This window comes from Chrysemys picta, chromosome 5, assembly GCF_011386835.1.
Source record: "Chrysemys picta bellii isolate R12L10 chromosome 5, ASM1138683v2, whole genome shotgun sequence".
In the NCBI taxonomy this organism is placed as follows: Eukaryota; Metazoa; Chordata; order Testudines; family Emydidae; genus Chrysemys; species Chrysemys picta.
The window spans coordinates 46521196-46535716 of record NC_088795.1 but is presented as its reverse complement, the minus strand read 5'-3'; the positions used below and the strand labels follow the sequence as shown (position 1 = coordinate 46535716).

Genomic DNA, 14521 nt, shown 5'->3' with positions numbered 1-14521 from the left:
AAGCTGCTTTGGATGCAGCTGACTTGGCAACCAGGTCCATGGCTTCAGCAGTTGTCATGTGCAGGAATTCGTGGCTACAGTCCTCGGGACTCCCGCAGGAGGTCCAGCAAACCCTTCCAGCTTTGCTTTTTTCAGAACAGACCCGATGCAAAGCTGCACAGGTTAAGACTCCAGGGCAACCCTTAAGTCCCTTGTATTGTACACGCCAGCACCGTCAATGAAGCACTACAGGCCTCAACAGCCCATCTGGTACTCTGCCCTGGCTGCCCGTCAGGATCCACAGAGAAAAAGAAGCAGAGGTTTTAGACATAGGCCACTACCCCCTTCTACCTCAATGTCAATGCTTGCCCCATCTAAACATCCAGGGGATTCTAAGCAGGCATTTTGACAAGACTCGAGGATGCCATACCAGTTCCTGCGATGGCAGACTCTGTTTCTCCTTTGTTTCAAACCGCCCTTCCCACTTCCACCATGCTCAGCACCCAACAGTCCATGATGATATAGGATCATGCACTGAGAAAATGGGAAACACCCTCCAGTTTATTTCTTCTACTCCTTCTCACCCTGCTCCCCATCTCTTTTCACGGCCTCCTCTCATGAAGAACTTCTGTCCCGGAAGATTCAATCTCCCCTTCAAATGGGAACCGTGGAAGAGTTTCCACAGAATTTAAATGGGAAGGGGTTCTACTGCCATTATTTCCTAATCCCAAAAGCCAAGGGACGTCTCAGACTGATTTTTAGACCTGCATCAGCTCAACAACCATCTCAAGAACATAAAGTTTCACATGGTCACAGTGGCATCCGTTATCCCTTCCCTGGATCCGGGGATTGGTATGCCATCCTTGATTGAAGAGACACCTATTTTTATATATCAATATACCGTGGATACAGAAGGTTCCTCAGATTGGTAGTGAACCACTGGCACTACCAATTCATGGTCCTCCTATTTGGCCTGCCTGCAGCTCCGCGAGTGTTCACAAAATGTATGATGGTAATCCAGCCATCCTGGAGAAATTAGGAGTGCTAGTCAAGGGCCAATCTAGGGCTCAGGTAGTGTCCACTATTTGACTAATCCAATTGACGTTCAAGGCCCTAGCCTTTCTGATAAATGTAGATAAGTCTACACTCACTCCAGCGCAGAGGACAGTTCATTGGAGTGGCGTTCAACTCTACTCAGGCCAGAGCGTACTTCCCAGAGGGATATTTCTAGTCAGTCACATCCCTGATAACACCTGAAGTGTCATCCAATCACAAAAGCCTTATGTGGTACAACATGCAAGGCTGCATGTCAGACCCCTCCATGTGGCTGGCCTCAATGTACTTGCCAAACTGCCATCATCTGGACTCTATACATATGATGCCTCCTCAGACTCTCATCTCCCTCAATTGGTGGTTGGATCAGCTCACTGTTTGTATCGGTGTTCCCTTTATACGCACTCAACCGTCTATAACCCTCGTCTCTGACACGCAAGTGCTAGGGTGAGAAACCTACCTGGGGCCACTCGGAACTTAAAGCCTCTGGTGGAACTTTCACTCCACATCAATGTCAGGGAACTCAAGAGTGTTTCATTTGGCTTGTCAGGCCTTCCTGCCCCACATTGCAGCCAGAAACTTGTTTGTTCTCATGGACAACATTGCAGACAGGTTATATCTCAACAGGCCAGGAGGAGCTCACTCTTCCCTTCTTTGTCAAGAAGCAATTCAGCTATGGAAGTTTTGCATAGCCCACTTGATCAACTTCTTGGAATGCAAAACGAGCTGGCAGATCACCTCAGCAGGTCTTTTTCCAGTCACCACGAGTGGTCTCTTTGCCTGATTGTGGCAAGGGACATTTTCCGACAGTGGGGGACTCCCCAGATAGATCTATTTGCAACCAGGTACAACAGAAAGTGGTACCAGTTCTGCTCCCTACGAGGCCACAGTCCGGGTTCTATCACTGATACCTTTCTGTTACCATGGACTGAACATCTTTATTATGTTTTCCCCCTATGCCACTCATGCAAAGAGTACTGTTAAAGATCAAGCAGGACCAGGTTGTTCTGATAACCCCAGCATGACCCCACCAACATTGGTTCTCCACTCTTCTAGGCCCTTCAGTGGCAACTCCAATCCTGCTTCTGTCACATCCGGACCTGATCTCCCACGACCATGGTCGGCTGCTCCACCCAAATCTGAGTGCCCTTCACCTAACAGCCTGGAAGCTCTGTGGCTAAATCCCACGGAGCAGGCTTGCTCAGAGCAAGTTCATCAGGTCCTATTAGGTAGTAGAAAGCCCTCTACCAGGGCTACTTACCTCTTAAAGTGGAAGTGGTTCTCTGTCTGGACATTCCAATGTGGTCATCCTTCCAAGATATATTTGATTATCTATAGCACTTAAAACAGCAAGGCTTTGCAATCTCCTCTATCAGTGTTTATCTGGCAGCAATATCAACTTTCCAACTTTGGGTAGATAACCATTCCATTTTTTTAAATGACATGTCTGTCCTATTCCTCAAAGGTCTACAAAGGTTATACCCTTAAGTGAAAGAGACCGTTCCTCCCTGGGACCTAAGCTTATGGAACTACTGTTTGAACCTTTAGCAATGTGTTCCTTACTATACCTCTTCTGGAAAGTGGTTTTCTTAGTGGCCACGCTTTGGCCAGAAGGGTCTCGGAGCTCTGTGCCCTCATGTCAGAGCCTCTGTACATAGTATTCTTTAAAGATAAGGTGTGTTTATGTCCTCACCCCAGTTTCCTGACGAAAGTTCATACCAATCAGGCAATCTACTTACCTGTCTTCTACCTGAAGCCACCTGCAAATAGGAATGAACAATGCCTTCACTCTTTGGACATTAGATGAACCCTAGCTTTCTACATAGAAAGAACTAAACCATTCTGAAAGACCACCCATCTGTTTGTAGCTGTAAGGGTCAGGATAAGGGTCTCCCAATCTCTTCAGACAATTTCATCTTGGATTACTTCATGTATTTGCACTTCTTATGATCAGGCGGGTTTTTGCCATCAGCTAACCTGACTTCACATGCTACAAGGCCGCAAGCATCCTCAGCAGCATTCCTAACGCAGATCCCTATTCAGGACATTTGTAAAGCAGCAGCCTGGTTGGGCACACATTCTCCTCCCATTACACCATCACTCAACCATCAAGAGATTATGCCACTTTTGGTCCAGCTGTTCTGCAGTGAGTATATCCATGAACTCAGATCCCTCCACCTTTTCAACTGCCAAAGTCACCTAGAATGGAATGCACATATGTAATCATTTGAAGAAGAAAAAACAATTACTAACCTTCCATAACTACTGTTCAAGATGTGTTGCGCAAGTCTATTCCATGAACTGCCCTCCTGCTCCTCCTACATCGGAGTTTTCTAGAAAGAAACTGAGGAGGTGCGGGATTGGCTGTGCACTTGATACCAGTGCTATAAGCGCGTGGCAGCAGAGGGTCCTCGAGCTGCCCCAATGGGTGCCACTGAGGGAAATTTCCAGCAACTGTGCTCAGGGTGCGCACACACCTAGATTGGAATGGACATGTGCAACACATCTCAAAGAACAGTTGTGGAAAGTTAGTAACCAGTTTTTATCCCTGCTGTTTGTCATACTTGGTCAATACCTGTCACCTCAGTGACTGTAACAACGTTTTCTCTGCTTACCACATTGCATCCTCATATCGGTTCCAAATTGCTGCAGGTAAAACTGTTCTTTATCATCTTCTCTCATTTTACCATGCACACATACACTCTCATAAATATTTGTGCTGTTTACAATCTTCTTCATCCTTGCCTTCATATTTCTGACCAGCTATAGTCTGACCTACATGTTATTTCTTGTCTCCCCTAATCCCCAGATGTGTAAAGTAGGGCCATGTTGATTTTGTGATTACTAAGCTTGAAGCAGTGGCACTTAAAGGATGACATACAAATAATTGCTTAATAACAAAAAAGCTAATATTGCTCTGTACATTAAATTTAGGTTTACTCCCAGTGGAATAAATCTAGTAAATTAATGGCTTCTTTACTAGAGAACATAATGTTTATCCCTTTTTCTACTGTTTACTATAGAAATGATTTTTTCTTAAGAGCAAAGAAATATTTCTTGCTCTCTTTTTCACACTAATACAGTGGTTACCAACCTGTCGATGGCAGAGGCTCCAGAACTGACCAGTCGATTGCGATTTCTGAGCCACTAAAAGTCTGGCAGCGCAGCGGGGCCAGGCAGGCTGCCTGCCGTGGCCCCATGCCGCTACCAGAAGCAGTTGCCTGCTGGCATGTCTCTGCAGCCCCTGAGAGAGGAGGAGGTGGCTCCATGCACTGCCCTCACCCCCAGCACTGTCCCTGCAGCTCCCATTAGCCAGGAACTGGCTAAGGGAGCTGTTGGGGTGGCGCTTGCAGGTGTGAGTAGTGCACGGAGACCCGCTGTCCCCCCTCACCCCGCAGGGGCTGCAGAGACATGCCAGCAGCCAGCCGCTTCCAGGAGCAGCCTGTGGTAAGCACCGCCCGGCTGGAGCCTACACCTTGTATCCCCTCCCACACCCCAGTCCAGAGCCCCTCCTGCACCAAACTCCCTCCTAGAGCCCACACCATTTCCTGCACCCCAATACTCTGCCCCAGCCCGGAGTCCCCTCCTGCACCCAAACTCCCTCCCAGAGCTTGCATCCCTCACTCCTGCACCCCAACCCCCTGCCCCAGGGTCAGCCCCCTCCCACAATCCAAACCCCTCAGCCCCAGCCCAGAGCCTGCACCCCCTCCCGCACCCCAATCCTCTGCCCCAGCCCAGTGAAGGTGGGGGAGAGCAAGCAACAGGGAGGGGGGAATGGAGTGAGCGGGGAAGAGCCTTGGGGAAGGGGTGGGGTAGATCCTGGGTTGATCTTAAAGTGAAAAAGTGATCTTGTACTTAAAAAGGTTGGAGATCACTGCTGTAATACTATCCCTTTAATAAGATGCATTCTTTTTCTTGAAGAATTCACAATCTTGATGCTCCTGATTCAATAAAAATTTAGTATTTGCTAAATGAGAGATCATTTTACTATTTGCTTTGTGTAAAAATCTGCTGAAGTGTCACAGACAAAGTATTCTGTTGAGACCTTTCTGTGAATATTTGCTGTATTTCCCCTTTCTAGGGACATTTGCATTAAAACAAGATTTTTTTAAAGAATTCATCTACTCTTTCTTATACACCCTCTGAAGTATTCTTTGATTACGCTGCTCTACAGCCAAAATGCGTCTGAAATAAATGTAGTCAAACTTTACTAATTCTGGGTCACTGAGAATGAAAATGATGCTTAAAATTGTTGATTGGCTCTAGTTTTCAAGATATGCTATTGGGTCAGTATATACGACCCTTGACTTGGGAATGGCGGAGGATAAGTGAGTTATAAAGGGAAGGGATCTCAATTTAAACCAGAAATGACTAAAATACATCTTTGACTGGATCTATGAATAAATCTATGACTGGGTTTGGACAGTACTTGCTTTTTAGGCAAAACAATGAATGATGCAATCTGTAGCTGGTATTGCGTCATACATGATATGAATTGCATCATGTTATTCCTAGAAGTCATGGATGATGCAATCATAACGAAGCTTACATCACTCTGCTGAACAAATTGCCCTATATCAGCTCTAGAAATCATACAGTGTCGTGCTCTCTTATTTGTCAGTGTTTGATTTTGCAAAGGGACACATTTCTGTTTAGCCAAAGTGAGCAGAGATGCCTCGTACTTGTGTGAACAGTGCAGATAACTTGTGCTATGTTTGTGGTGAAGTGACTTTTGCATCACAAAAGTGCAGTATAACCACTCTGGTTAAGAAAGCCTATCACCTTTATTTTGGCTGCAAAATTGGAGATCAGGACAAGAGGTGAGCCCCACACATATGCTGCAACACTTATGCAACAAATCTTTGCTAGTGGTTGAACAGGAAAAGGAAATCTATGCCTTTTGCAGTGCCAATGATTTGGAGAGAGCCAACAGATCATACCAGCAATTGTTACTTCTGCATGGTGCCTCCAGTTGGGAAAGGTGTGTCAAAGAAGAAAAAGTGGACTGTGCATTATCCAAATATTCCATCAGCTATACGCCCAATACCACACGGAGAAGGACTGCCGGTTTCTGATGCATCAGAATCATTCTCACTTGAGTCAGACGAGGAAGAGGATGAAACTTCTGGTCCTGAACCATCAATGTCACAGGACCCACATTTTCTCCCATCCTTCTCCTCTGAACCACACCTCATAACACAAGGTGAACTGAATGACCTTGTCAGGGATTTGGAACTACCCAAGAGTAAGGCAGAGCTGTTGGGCTCCAGACTACAGCAGTGGAATCTCCCGGCAGGTGATGTTAGGGTTTCCATGTTCCGTGACCGTCAAAAGGATCTTGTCCCATTCTTCTTCATGGAAGGTGATCTTGTAGCCTGCAACAACATCAATGGTGTGATGGCAGCCCTCAACATCGTTCACGATCCAGATGAGTGGAGACTGTTGATTGATTCATCGAAGAAGAGTCTTAAAGTTGTTTTACTGCATAATGGCAATGTTTTGCCTCAATTCCAGCTGGTCATGCAGTCCATATGAAGGAAACCTATGACAACATGAAACAACTTTTGAGGTGCATAAACTATGTCCAACATCAGTGGCAGCTTTGTGGCGATTTGAAGGTTGTTGCTCTCTTGCTTGGTCTGCAGACTGGATACACAAATTACTGCTGTTTTCTCTGCGAATGGGATAGTCGTGCAAGAGATTCCCACTACATCAAGAAAGATTGGCCACTCCGACAGTCATTGGAGCCTGGGAGGAAAAGTGTTCAGCATCCACCACTTGTTGAATCAAGGAAGATTTTGTTACCACCCTTACACATCAAGCTGGGTCTGATGAAGAACTTTGTCAAGGCCATTGACAAAACACAAGCAGCTTTCAAGTACCTCCGTGGAAAATTTCCAAGGTTAAGTGAAGCTAAGATAAAGGAAGGTGTCTTTGTTGGTCCTCAGATTCGTGAACTTCTTCGAGATGATGCATTTGACCATGCACTGCGTGGCAAGGAAAAGACGGCATGGAAAGCCTTCCAGTTAGTGGCAATAAATTTTCTCGGAAACAACAAGGCAGACAACTACAGGTTGTTGTTGGAAAACCTCCTTAAGGCATACAAAAGCCTCTGTTGCAACATGTCACTAAAGATACATTTTTTGCACTCTCATCTAGATTTTTTTCCACCGAACTGCGGAGCAGTGAGCGACGAGCACAGCGAGCGATTTCACTAGGACATTGCAACAATGGAGAAACGCTATCAGGGCAAATGGAGCCCATCAATGCTTGCAGACTATTGCTGGACTGTGACAAGAGATGCTCCATTTAATGAATACAAGAGACAAGCCAAGAAGCGCCTAGTAGACACTGAATAGGACTAAACTATGTACAGAATAGTTTTTTGCCTTTTGTTTCATAATACATTTTATTTATATAACCCTTTTGCTGATTTTTAAAGTGTTACATAAACAGGACAGGTGAAATATTATCATGTAAAGCAACCATAAACACATGAAAAGACCTAGGTTTACAATTTATGATTAAAACTCTACCATCTACACAATATACATAGACATAAAATGTAAAAACTTAAATATCTTAGAAACAGTAGCCAATCAGTTGTTTTAATTGTCATATTTGAATTCAGCACATGAAAATACATAATAAATAGCACATTTTATCTCTGAAGCAGACGACTTCTCAAAAATTGTAGATAATCTCCATAGCAGTGATTTGACACATCACAAAGAGGTTCATGATTTCAGGGATAAATGGTAGAATCAAATAACTCTTATAGTAAAAATATCTTTTAATTGCAGGAAAAAGAAATACAGAAAAGTTATGAAACAAGCAGAATTATTTCTAAATGTTTTTCATAAGGCATCAACAGCTGTTTAAGATTTAATGAATAATTGGGATATTCTACATTCATCAGGTTGCAACTCAGTTTAATGCCATCTAGATTTTTTGTGCTTCTGTTTGATAGTCTCATTTTACCCTGTATAATCAGAACATTGATTAGAGGCGTTTTTTCCAATTTAGGCATCTAAACTACTTATCCTTGGAAATCTGACTCTAAGATGTTTTATACCTTCAGTACTGGTTGATATCCAGGTTTCAGGATTAGACCATCATAGGGAGTAGAGGGAATCCATAATGAGATTCCTGTGTGGACACAGTCCCAAACTGTCTTTTCCAGTATGGAAACCTCTCCTTCTCCTTTCCCAGCGTTTTTTCTAGATTTGCTTTACTTCCCTTACTGATGTCAATTCAGGGAACAGTGGTATAAGAAAAGGCAGAGCAAAAACAGCATTCAGGTGGGGAGAGCCATCAGTGGTGAGGCAGTCAGTTGGTAAGATGTTCTCTGATCACGCAGGTAGGTTGACTCTTCCAAAATTTCCAAGAATGCATGGGATGGTAAGCTGTTTTCCTTCTGCAGCTTGAGTGACGTAGATATATCAAGTTGTTAAACTTCCTTTTTACTGGTTGTGGGATTTTTTGGTTTATTTTGTCTTTCTTCGTGAAATTCTGCCTAATGTTAAAGTTCTTTGTATAATATAGTAATGACGACCATATAGATTTTTTAATGGCCCAAATACTTTGTATTTTTGCTAGTTGGTTGGAAAGATAATTGGATTCAGGCCAGGACATGGAACTGAAACCATGTTAGTGGTACTAACGGGTCATCTACTCCTGTCAGTGGATAGAAGGAAGATGTCTATTCTCATCTTCCTAGACCTCTGCAGTATTTGATGCTGTTGACCAGGAGATACTACTGTCCTGTCTGAGATATCTTGCTCTAGTCAATTGCTCATGTACCAGTATACATGTAAGATGGGCTGTGTAGATAATAATTTAAAATGTGTTGTTCATTTGTATTACAGTAACACCATTAGCCTCAGTCAGGGCCCTATTGCACTAAGTGCTATACACGTACACAGAAAGATACAGTCCCCTCCCTCAACTGCTTACAGTCTAATTTAAAACAAGGTGCATAAAATGTTCCAAGCAATAAGGGAAGAGGGGGGAAGAAGACAAGGGTGAACAACAGGATCACATGATTATGTAGGTTGGCTATTGCTTATCTTAGTGGTTCCAGCTGGCTCGGAGATTGTCCCTTCCTGATGAATGATGACCTAACCTCCGTTTTTCCTGGCTTTGTCATTTCTCAGCTGGACTACAGCAATGCCATATGCCTTCGGTATTTAGGAAACTTCAGCTGATACAGAATGCTACAACATGTCTCCTCAGCAACCCAGGTTACCATGAACGCAGACCTATCCTCCACTCCCTACAATGGCTTCCTGTAGAATTTTTAATCAAGTTCAAGGTCTTGGTCCTTCCTTTCAACGCACTCCATGGCCTGAGCTCAGGATATCTAAAAGACTACCTAATCACCATATTTGGGGTTGTGAAGGATTTTTTCCCCAGGTCGTATTGGCAGGGATCCTAAGGGTATTTTGCCTTCCTCTGAAGCGTGAGTCACTTTCTGGTTTAACCTAGAATAAATGGTAGGTCCTATGTAACTTCAAGTCTTTAAATCGTTATTTGAGGACTTCAGTAACAGTCTGAGGTTGTGGATCTATTACAGGAGTGGGTGGATAAAGTTCTGTATAGAGATTAGATGATCACAGTGGTCCATTCTGGCTTTAAAGTCTGAGTCTAAACTTCTGGGATAAAGACCATGATTGACATCTTCATTCTTCTGGCACAACAGAACTCTCTACAATAAGAGTAAAGCTAGTCTGGGTGGGGGACAGAATTTTCTCAGGGTCTCATCCAAGACTGTGGAATAAACTCACCCAAAAACTAAGGACCATCGCAAACCTCGCTGCCTTGTGCTCAAAGTGCAAGGTGAATTTTTTACCTTGTTTTCTCTAACAGAAATACATAGCAATATGTGTATATTTAAAATTTCTACCAAAACAAGACCCCCCACTGTAATACTGCTCCCTGTGGAGAGAGAATGATGGACCAAACAACATGTGACCGATGTTAGTCGCATTACTTAATGCCCTACTAGAAGGCACTCAGATACTATGATGATGGATGATATAAGAACCTCTGTAGTAGGGGTGGCCAACTGGTGGCTCCAGAGCCACATGCAGCTCTTCAAAAGAAAATATATGGCTCCTGCCAGGAGCCAACTCTGGGGGAAAAAATGGTGGGTGCTCAGCCATCGGCAGCCCTATCAGTACCCCGCCTCTCCCCCAGCGACAGCCAGTGTTGTCCCCACTCATCAGTACCTGCCCCGCCCACTGGCCACGATCAACTGTTTTGTGGCGTTGCAGCTCTGGGAAGGAAGGGGAGGAGCAAGGATGTGGCGCCCAGTCCCTCCCACTGCGATCAGCTGTTTTGCAGCATTGAAGCGGCTCAGGGAAGGAGGGGGAGGGGGAGGGAGAAGGACGCGGCACCTAGCCCCCCTCCCTCCCTCAGCCCCACTGCCATTGCAACAGATGGGGCTCCATCCATGTGGGGATCTGTGAATGGATTAGTAGGGCTTTGTAAGTCTGACAAGAGTTTTCCCGAATTTTGGACATTTCACTGTATTATTCATCATGAGCAACTGGTATCTAAAAATCTCCAATTTGATCACGTCATGAAACCAGTCTTGCACATTGTGAATTTCATTCGCTCAAATGCACTCAATCACAGACAATTTCAAAATCTAATCGAAGAACTGGATGAAGACTGCTTCCCCTGCCAATTTGACATTTCACTGCGCAGTTCGATGGCTCTCAAGAGGTAAAGTTATTTCCTGTTTTTCGAGCTCCTGGAACCAGTAAAATTGTCTATGGAGGAGAAGCAACGAATGCACCCTGAACTTACAGATCCTGGGTGGGTTCTAGACTTGGCATTTCTTGCAGACATGCTGCTGCATTTGGATAAACCAAACGTGGACTTACAAGGACAATTCCAGTTGCTGTCTGATCTAGTGCAAAGTGTAGTAGCGTTCATGAACAAACTGCAGTTGTTTCACAGACAAATGCTTGAGGGAGAGCTGACACGCTTTCCCTCAATGTCACAACTTCCAGACAGATCAAAAAAAGATGCAGCAGAACCCCTAAAACAGAGCACAACTAGATATGTGAACATGATAAAAAAATCTTAGACAGTTTTGAGGAAAGATTCCAAGATTTGCAGCAGAAAAGACCTCAAATCAGCACTAAAAGGGTCAATCAGAAATCTGAAGCCGATTGTCTGAAGCCCCCTTTAGTTATTGATGAAGCGACATCCCAGATGGAAAATATTGAACTTTTGGAAGATGACAGATTGAAATCGGTTCAGAAGACTGAGGGGACCCTTACTTTCTGGAAATCTGTACCAAAGAATAAATACCCCATCATCAGAGGTACGGCCCTAAAATTAATCTCGATGTTTGCCTCGACCTATCTTTGTGAGTCTGTTTTCTCAACACTCAAACATGTGAAATCCAAGCACCGATCCGTTTTGACAGACAGCCACTTAAGAGAACTGCTGCGTGTGAGCACAACTGAATACAAACCAAACTACTTCAAAGGAATTGTTAAAAGCAAAGATTGCCAGAAGTCCCACTAAGTAAAACGTTAAGACAAGTTGTTGTTATTGTTAACTATACATTATAAATGCATAATAAATATACAGTATCAACTTATATGAGTGTGTGTGTGTGTGCGTAACACACATATATATACTAATATGATCATTACATAATATTGTGGCTCTTTGGCAATGTACATTGGTAAATTCTGGCTCCTTCTCAGGCTCCGGTTGGCCATCCCTGCTCTGTAGAATAGAAGATAATTTTCACATAGATACATCCTTCTGGAAGAAGACTGGCTAAAAGTGTTTTTTCCTGCCTTGCAGGAGTGTGTACAGAACTGGCCATAATTCTACGGGTTTTACATGAGGCTGGCATATAACAGAGCAGGACAGAAAGCAAAGTCAAAAATAACAATGGAAAACAGAAATATTTCAAAATCAGCAGCAAAGTTCAGGAGAGTATATAGCAAGTGAGAATTGTACATGGGGAGGGAAAATTAGATGAATGAAATGTGTATGAGAAAAAAGAGGGTTCATAGTTGTGGTGCCCATGTCATTACACATCTAGTCATGTAAATTCCTCGAGAGTCCTCAGACTTGTCCTTGTACTACTGTGTAACTAATCTCCAGTTTTCATGTCTAAATATAGGTGTTGACCAGAACCGTGTACTTTGATGTACCATACAATGTATTAACTGAATTACACAGCATTTTGAGCCAAAGGAGGCTTCCTCCATTTCTAAAACATTATTCTTGGCTATACTACTATAACGTTTGGCAGCCATAGCTGCCTATTTTAAGGATGAGAGACAGCTGCAGGTACTGGCAGTCCACAGAATGCATAATTATTAAGAGTAACTGAAGCATATGATAGTATAATTCAACAGAAAAAAACATCTGGCACGTACTATATTTGTCATATGAGAGTTTTGCAGTAGGTACTTGCTGCAGCTGGCAGATTCATCATCCATCTGCCAAAATACTAAACAGCTCACCTTTTGTTTTCTACTTACTTTGCAAAGACAATATTGAATAGAAACTAATTTGATCAACTTTTTTAAAGCCATTGTCTTTGTTTTTTTTATTAATTCTAATTTTTTTAATAAGCAGAATGGATCATCTCTTTAGCCCAGTACCTTTATTGTTCCTTGTCATTTATAAGGCTAAATCCTTTCCTTTAAAGCTGTGTTAGTATGACAATCAGGGTTCAGAAACCCTACAAGGACCTCAGAAGGTTTAGGCCCAAAAATGAGCATTAGTGTACTATGTGCTTTTCATTAGTGTACTATGGAAATATATCGAGTAATGTCTTTTATGAAAGCTTGTAATGCTCAGAACTTCATGGTTATTATGAGTTATATACAGACTATGGTTATGAATTTATGCATTTGTGTATATGGAGAATTGTGCTAATCAATTTCCGTTTCACCTCACAACAGGGCTGTGAGCAATGAGACAGGGAAAGGCGCCTCACAAGCCAGGTGTTTACACAAAACTAGACTCAAGTAACAATCCGCCGTGCAACCCAGGAAAACACAGTGGTGGACCATTAAAGTTAATGGAAAGATACTGAGGTATCCTGGCTATCAATTAGGGGGAATTTTCCCGACTTTGAATAACCATGAGTCACTATGCCAGGAGAGGGTTTAAAAAAGGGGCAGGAGCAGCCATTTATAAAAGGAGGCTTGAAACTGAAGTTTTCATCTAGAAACTGAGGTACAGCCTCTTGACAAGAAGCTGTCTGTGAAATGTTGGATCCCTCCTATAGCTAGTGAGTAACTGGGAAACTGTTCAAAGGCAATAGAATCCCGTTTCTAATACAAGCTATCTAATATGGAAGTGTAAAGCTTGAGATGACATCTTTGTTTTTGTGTAACTTGGAGGTGTTTGCTTTCCCTTGATGCACCCTTACTATTTCATCTTTGAATCTGCAGTTTTTCTATTAAATAAACTTTTTGTTTATTTTTACCCAAGCAGGCATCTGGTGCACAAACTGTGGAATGTATGTGCCAAAGTGAACTGATAACGGGGGCGGGGGGGGGCTGGTTTCATCCCTTTGGGGGTGATGAACCAGAGGGGAATAGTCTGAATGTCTGGTAGTTCAGAACTTGGGAAGACTTGGGACTGTTGGAGTGACCCTACAAGGAGTAACTAGGCTGTTGGAAATCAGGGTGAGACCTGGTGTCAGAGATCTGAGCCATAACAGCATACCATTAAGGCATCCCAGTGTTACAGGATAGCCAGTGACAAAACCCCTTACTGGGCTGGGTGATCCCCAAAATATCACCGTGACAGTCATTACAGGAATTGCACCCTAATATCAGTGAACTGAAGTTCACATTGCAGACACTTGCTAAGCAGACCCTAAAAGATTCAAGAGTAGTTTGGTGTGACGTTCCAACTAAAAATATTTTCTTGGTGTAACACTGTACATCAGGGGTAGGCAACCTATGGCACGCATGCCAAAGGCGGCACGCGAGCTGATTTTCAGTGGCACTCACACTGCCCGGGTCCTCGACACTGGTCCAGGGGGCTCTGCATTTTAATTTAATTTTAAATGAAGCTTCTTAAATATTTTAAAACGCTTATTTACTTTACATACAACAATAGTGGTTATATATTATAGACTTACAGAAAGAGACCTTCTAAAAACGTTAAACTGTATTACTGGGACGCGAAACCTTAAATTAGAGTGAATAAATGAAGACTCGGCACACCACTTCTGAAAGGTTGCTGACCCCTGCTGTACATGATCACATCCACTCTGATAAAGTCTGTGCTGTTCAATGTGCCAGTTCCACACTTCATTGCACAAGTGTAGAAGGAATAGATTATTTTTCAATGACTTGTTTAGTATTTTGAATTCAGAATTATTCTTTGGACCGTAAAGTGATATTTCAAAAGGTAGTGTTTGACGATTTAAAATTAACAATTTCCTTATTTTCAAAAAAAAAAATTATCAGTATGTGTGTAGTTTAATATT

General features: G+C 43.0%; 1 protein-coding gene across 8 annotated transcripts in view; it reads left to right on the top strand.

Annotated features, from left to right (window-relative positions):
* The window catches only part of SCLT1 (sodium channel and clathrin linker 1), a 120447-nt gene that overhangs the window by 90237 nt on the left and 15689 nt on the right, over positions 1–14521 (top strand). The window contains exon 20 of one of the 8 annotated variants that reach the window (XM_065597703.1): positions 9189–9360. The exons of the other annotated variants lie outside the window; for them this stretch is intronic. Within the exon in view, the coding sequence (XP_065453775.1) occupies positions 9189–9225 (37 nt within the window). The 3' untranslated portion in view covers positions 9226–9360. Of the gene's footprint in view, positions 1–9188; positions 9361–14521 lie in introns of those variants that run through there. 8 annotated transcript variants of the gene reach the window in all.